At 40.3% G+C, this 7,429-nt stretch overlaps 1 protein-coding gene across 8 annotated transcripts in view; it reads left to right on the top strand.

Annotated features, from left to right (window-relative positions):
* The window catches only part of LOC108754510 (retinoic acid receptor RXR), a 101,854-nt gene that overhangs the window by 41,369 nt on the left and 53,056 nt on the right, over positions 1 to 7,429 (top strand). For 3 of the 8 annotated variants that reach the window (XM_018496868.1, XM_018496863.1, XM_018496866.1), the window contains exon 2: positions 2,948 to 3,390. The exons of 2 other annotated variants lie outside the window; for them this stretch is intronic. In XM_018496868.1, coding sequence (XP_018352370.1) covers positions 3,291 to 3,390 — 100 coding nt within the window. In that variant the 5' untranslated portion in view covers positions 2,948 to 3,290. Of the gene's footprint in view, positions 1 to 2,684; positions 3,391 to 7,429 lie in introns of all 8 variants that reach the window. 3 more of the 8 variants (XM_018496865.1, XM_018496864.1, XM_018496867.1) reach the window with 2 other exon arrangements.

Here is a 7,429-nt window from a genome sequence, read left to right as displayed (position 1 = left end):
CTCCCCGCCTCCGTCTTTGTTTTACAAGCGAAATAAATTATTGTAAAAAAAAGCGAGATTTATGCCGAGTCCCGATCCGACATTATCCTCTCTCGCTTGCGAACGAAAGCGACAGTGGGAGGTTTTTTACGGGTGGAAAACGTAGTTTTCGGAGTCACCGACACGCCGCGCGCTTTTTGCGGGCACTAGCTACGACGAGCGCTTTTTCCTCGTGAGCGAGGGCCGGCACTCCGGTGATGGGTTTGAGTCAGCACATTCGTCTTCGCGCTACTTCGCGAAGGTATCCCGCGGGAGAGGATTCCCGAGGGAGAATGTGCCACCCGGGAGAATCCCCTGGGTTTCTCGACCGGCGGCGACCTCGCGAGCTCTCCCTTTCACACCCTTTCTTTCTCCTTGTCTTTCTTTAGTCGGGACTTTCTCTTCCGATTCTTCTGGAACGCGCAAAAAGCGTAAAAGTACGGTTGCCTGCACCGACAAGCCTTCGGTCTCGATGGTTAACTTCGTGCATTCACCGGAGTGCCTCTCCATGCTCATCTCGCTGCTTCGAAAATTACGATCGCGATCGGAGGAAAACGTAGCAACTGTACGTATGGGTGACAATTGTACAACGTTTTGTATTACGTAACATTAATACACGCTCGACAAGAATTTTGGTAAAATATCAAAAAATTCTGTTACTCTCTAAACTTGAGTCACTGATTACCATCCATATTTGGCCATGAAGTTCAACTAAAAAAGGAAGCTTGAGCATAATTAAAGTACTGATATTCGCATGTTAATTTCAATTTTATATTTCGATATCATATTTATTGAATTTATGCATTAAAACATGGTTAGTTAAGTTACATACTAGAGATTTGTTAGGTTTGGGATCTCACATTTCATTCACCGATTACCACAGTGGTATGCTTGGCACTGATATGAGTAATTATACATCTGATTCAGATTTAGAAAGTAGATTCAAATCTGAAAATAATTATATACACTGAGGAAAAAATTGTTCACTGGATTAAATTATTAATTTAGTTCGTCTTTAAGTTGAACATGTTATATTTAATTTACGTAAATACAACATTTTCCATATAAATGCAACGAAAGAAATAAAGTCGAACTAAATTTAGTCGGATGAACAATTTTCTTTCAGTGACAACGCTCAAACTAGTTGCCAGAATGTCAAATCTTTTTGCAGAATTACTCATGTTTGAGTTTTTTACATAAATATTTTGGCGGTCTAACAAAATTATAATATATTTTTAAATCTGTTGTATTCAGTTAAATTTTTAAATACTTGAGCAAAATTATATTTTTCCCCACGTGTGTAGTTGAATAAATTATTTTATAGTTACAATGACTATAAAATAGTTTCCTCAATGTGCGTATATACATTAATTTTACATATAAAACTTGTACAGCTGTTACTAATATAGTTTCTCTCTACTGTAATATCTCTTTCTCTGAGTGCCAGGCACTTGAATTTATAAGCAGTGTTGCCTCACCTCTTGGGAGACCATTCGTTATAATGTATTTTTTCACGTGTATGTTTTTTCGCATCTCGATAAAGTTGTTATTATTATTACATTCGAGTTCTACTCGAAATATGAATTTTAATCATGATTCGAGATACTCCAACAATATAATATTCAGATATTTCCGAGCGATCGGATGGCTGTATACCAAATCGTCCCAATACAATCCGGTTCAATTGATCATAAATAACACGTGGCGCGTCTCCATCTCTCCTTCGGATCCATTCTCCGGCGACAGGATAATTTGATGAACGACAGAGAAAGGACGTCTCTACCAATCGAGAGGCGAGATGTTTCTACGCTCGGTTGTTTCGCAATCCGGGCCACGGTAAAAATTAAAGCGCTGTTTAAACCCGTGACTAATTACACGCGTCACGCCTGGCACACTTAAAACGATTTTTCTCCAATCCTCGTTTCATCGTATTCCAAAGAAGCATATCGTAATTACGTCCAATCGTCGAAGCGCTCTAATCTTGTTAACTTTTAAAGAAAAACGACACGACATTATATATATATATATATATATATATATATATATATATATATATATATTTGTTGTTGAGATTGTAAAATTCGACGATACGGAAAATGTCATACATTTACTGTAATTTTACGCTTTACAGTTAAATCTTGCAGCGATTAATCACAGGTAACTGCGCGATAATGACGGTTCAACTGTTTGATCGATGATAAAATCGAATAGATAACGACGCGCATTCGAAATCGGGATTATGAATAAGTCAACCGATATAAAGGATCTTTGCAATAATCTGTCATAATATCGCTTGTATTTATCGCGGTAAAAAAAAATAACTTGTTATGCACAATTAATAAATAAGTTTTTTTTAGTAAATACGCTATATAAAATATATTCCGCTCCAATGTATTTCCCAGGTAATTAATTGCTTCGTTAAAATGTAATATTTTTCCTTCTAAATGACACACTTTTCGTTTTCTTTCACTACTTTTCCCCTGTCATACGTTTTCGAACTATCGAACGCTTTTTGTATAATTCTTATCTCTCTCAGGCTCATTTCTATCGGTGTAGATTAACTTGAATTTTAGTTTCAATCACTTTTCACTCTCCTTCTAATATTTACAACTAGAAGAAGATAAAGAGTGAGTTAAATCAAAATTAAAGTAAATCTATATTAACAGGAGTGGATGTAAAAAGTATACGAGTCTCAATGTATCGGATGAAGAAGCGAGTTTCGAATTGGGAGAGCCGTAATTAGAAGAACGTGACTTAGCGTGCGTTATTACCTCGGGCCCTTCACTAGAAGGGAACATGAGCTACTTGTCGGTGAATGCCGTGGGATTCAAGGCCGCTGTACGATTCGGTGAAGGATTCTTTCGTAGCTTCGCGTCCGTCGTTATCCCTTCCTGCTTCTGAAACTGCCACTCTTCTCTTTCTACCGTAGAATAGTTAAGCAACCGGTCGCGCGATCGATCACGAACGAAAGAACCAAAGAAGTGCAGTGAGCAACCATACCAAATCGATACCAAAAGAAGGAGTGCGAGAGAGCTCGGGCGAGGGAGGGCAGGACAAGGTGGAAGACACGGGACTTCTTTCGCGAGATGACGCGGTGCGGACGAGGCGAAGGTACCGTCTGAAAAGAAACGAAAAAGGTCGAGCGGCCACGCGGGGTGGTTGTGCCACGGGGGGGAGGTGGTGGTGTGCGTGTGTGTGTGTGTGAAAAGATCGGGAAAATAAATCGGTCCACGGTGACGAGTGAAAGTAGATCGGGCAGACAGCCGGGCAAGATGCTGAAGAAGGAGAAGCCGATGATGTCGGTGACGGCCATCATCCAGAAGACTCAGACATTGGGCACGACCGTCGGTCAGCATTGGTCACATGCCAATTGTACGTATTATATATATATATATATATATATCTATAATATATATTTTCTATGTAATATCGATGTGTGTGCTGGTGGCGATGCCGATCGATCGTCGTGCGCTAATTTCGCGACGAGATCACGACGGAGAAACGATATATCGCGGTATATATAAGTGAAGCTTGTTGGCCAAATTACTGTACACTTGGAAGTCTCGTTTCGGAATGATTTATACGTGGCCATTAGCCTTGAGAGGATATCGTTTGAAATTATATATTTAACAGTGTTTTTGAGAAGGTATAATAAGGATTCTGATATAATAATGAAAACTACACGGCACTTTTTGTGTATTATATAGTTATACGAGCGATCGTTAGATCTCTATTTTTAATTAAGATCAGCAAATGAGCCGTGCCGAACGAAACCGGGACGAGAGAATCGAGGCGCGGATTTTCATGAAATATATTATGCTTGAGTTTCAGGTAAGGGAGAGAGAGAGAACTTTTTGTCAAATGCTCAGAATTAATTAGCGAATTCTACGTATTAACAAAAGTAGGTACATTCTTAGACATAGCGACGCGCGCGCTTATTAAAAGGTAATTTAATATTTATGAGATCACCGACAATAAGAGATCGCTAACGTTGATGATTCAGCTGTATATTTTCTCGCTAATACGTCATTTAAATTGATAAAAATTCCATTTCATTAGCGGTTCGTAGATTGCGAGAGCAATTGACCTCGCTCGGAAGGAAAATCGTATCTCTATGACGAAGAAAGCGGGGTAATGTTATTTCGATTATACGATTCCGCATAACGAACTTCATAACAGGGTCATTAAGTGGTCATTGAAGCGAACCGAGCTGAAATGTAGTTTTCGCGGGCTGTCGTCGGGCTATGTTAATTAACGTTTTACTATTTCCAAGTATCGGCGTTAAATCGTAAGCTTAAAAATATTTAAACGAGAGAGGTGGATTATCCTACGAATAATAATTAGCGCGTTGGTGCTAGACTGTCGATTAGCACCGCGGTTTCAAGGTTTGGTTTTACTCCACCGCACAACTCAACAACTCTACTCATCAATGACACATTATTTTTCTCCATGGTGGCCGTGAAACTCAACGACATTCGCGCAAACATTAACAATTAATTCTATGTAGTTTCCTGTTGCGCGAACGAATCGTAAAGATGCAAATTAAATGCCTTTGTCATTCAGAAAAAATTATTAGCGTGGTTTATTTATCGAGTAAGGCTTGACTTGTTTATCGAAGTCTAAAAATCGCGCTGCGAGATGCGGGAGGAACGATTGAAAAAATTACCTAGCTGCAGGTAGGTCTGAAAACAGTTTTATTGGATTGTTAAAATAATTATGTGGAAAGAAGTATTTCGTAACATGAACAAGCAATGCCGGCAAAAGTTTTGCCTAAATCATTATTTTGACAGTTGAACAAAAGCTAAATGTTTAACTTAAAGTTTGGACAGCGTCGCCGCTCAACACGTTCGAGTTTTTCCGACATAATTATTTTAGATCGACAAAATAATTTTCGGATCTGCCTTTGGGAAATTCCAACAAAGTCATTTCCGCCTGTCGAACGACCAGAGACTTTCGGCTGCATCATCGATGCTTTTCATCGATTCCGGGGATACTGTACGGCAACAGCCGCTCTTGAATTAGCGTGTCGTATCCGTCGCGACAAGCTGGAACGAAGTGAGTCACCCGGTTCGTGTGTGATAGGCCTGCCGTCTTGCATCAAGCGACCGATACGCGCCACACGGTCGACGCATATACATCGTATGTAGATGCTAAATGTACGGGGTGAAGGTCGGCTATTGAGACGTGAATGGCGCAATTTGCGGCAGTGGCGGCGACAGCGGTAGCGAGCGCTGGACGAGCTGCGCTCGCGTTATCAGTCACCGCTTCTAAAGGCGGCCTTAGATCGGGCCTTTAAAGCGCGAACGAGCGAGCGAGAAGGTCACGCGAATGCGCGCCCCGTTATCGGTGCCCGCGGACGCGATTTACGAGGGCGTTTTCGAGCCTTATCGCGTGTATACGTTCCTCTATATTGCCACATGCGCGCCCCGTTCCTCGCGCGCGGCCGCCGGAATGTCGGCACGAAACACGGAGGAACTTTCCGCACGGAACGTAAACATCGTACAGCGGGCGGTTTAACCTAACCGGTGTACGGAGATCGATGCTCCTTCAGGAAAAATTGATGCCGACCAGGAAACTGACCAAGTCAACGTCGCGACGATGAAATCTCGTTGTACTCATTACTACTCTCTGATAACATTTTTTTTTTTTTTTTCTGTCTTTCCATCTGGACAGTCCACTACAAAAGTGTATAGATTATATACTCGCTCGTAGATTATATACCGCGCGCCGAGAGAATTTTGCGAAAGCATTGTTATTACCTTCTGTCATTGCACTAATTGTTGAGTTGTAGAAAAAGTTCTGAATTATTTTTTTTACAAAAGCGTTTTTACACACCAGTTTATTCAGGGACAACAACGATTGGTGTAATTAATTTTTCGAAGGGTGATTTAGGATTTTTTCGACAGTCCATTATTATTATTAGATTACTTGTTTACTATTTCATTACTTCTACGTCTCTTTTGTGACCCCCGCCGTGATCGTGCGAATTGATTCGGTCGAATCGTACAACGTAGGTCGCAAAATAATTTCGCCCCCGGGCGACGAAATTCATGGTCACAAACCTGATCGCGATCGATCATGTCGTTGACAGCCGCGTCTGTAAGACAAGAGCTCGTCTGTTTGCCGAATGGCGCGAAATTGCTCCGCAAAGCTACGTCGTCGGTGTTATCGGATAAGACGCCGCGCGCGTTTCTTTCTTCTTATCATTCACGATGCACCAGGTAATTCTTCACGTCAAGATAAAAAGAAAACACGATAATTCGAAAAAATGAAGAGAGCCATCGCGTGCATTATCAGCCGGTCAATGCGTACCGTATCGCGACGAAACGTCGATCAATCATCCACGCTGTCACGTCAAATTATAAATACAACCACCGAACTCACGAATTCATTTTGCTGCGTGATTCGTTTCTCTTTACAGGTTTCGTTCGCAGGAAAAGTCTAAGACATCGCGTGTTCCTTCGCGATGTAGTTCACAAGCAAAACCCGCCGATTATTTGTCGGTCTTGAAACACAGTCCTAAACCGAAGCTGGAGTAGTAATGTCACAAATTAATTAATGACAAGGAATTTAATATTATTGCCGATAACCGTCCTAAAAGTTATTAAGTAAATATTTTAATATTTTAGTATTTTTATATTTTTATTTTAGTATTATTTTAATATTTTACTAAGTATTTGTAAAGTTGTGTTTTAAAAGAAGGAAAGGTAGAGATCAATTATTTATCCAGGTGGATTCTAGTACTTGAATGAAAAGAAATATCCAGGACCTGAATGACCTATCGTGTGTACTAATATTTATAATAGTAATTATACTTACCTCGATCACGTTTGAATTAACCGACGATTACCATCGATCGTGAATTGCGTCGTTCAGGACGGACGAGGAGTTAATCACATCTTCGTGATCGAGGGTATGATCGTATGACGAGCATTTACTATTTATCGCGACGTAACCGTGGCCGCGCCGCCCACGAGTGGCATAGTTCCAATATGGTCGGTGGAGATGATTGCATCGCGAGCATCTTGGATGATTTCAGTGCTGGGATGCTCGCCCTAGAATTGACGATGATGGGCTCCGCTGTTTGTACAGTGAGAGAAAAATTTGGACATTTCACATTTGTTACTACAATTATGATTATTGCTGCTATAATGTTAGTATAATAATAATCGTACCTAGTTTTATCAACAAATACGTATAATTAGTAACCCCCGAAAATGTGATTCAGAAAAATGATTGCAGTTACAATAATTTGTAGTAATTTTTTTTATTTAAATACAAAGCGCCTTACAGTTCCGAGTGTTAAGATGTTGAACTAACATTCATTTAAATTAAATTAAATTAATTTTTTTCAGAAATAAATCGAGAGCCGATAAATTATCGGATTCACACAATCATTCTGATAATCCCC

This window comes from Trachymyrmex septentrionalis, unplaced genomic scaffold (genome assembly GCF_001594115.1).
Source record: "Trachymyrmex septentrionalis isolate Tsep2-gDNA-1 unplaced genomic scaffold, Tsep1.0 scaffold8, whole genome shotgun sequence".
Classification (NCBI taxonomy): Eukaryota; Metazoa; Arthropoda; class Insecta; order Hymenoptera; family Formicidae; genus Trachymyrmex; species Trachymyrmex septentrionalis.
Note: the sequence above shows the minus strand (reverse complement) of the source record. Positions and strands in the feature narration are given on the sequence as shown.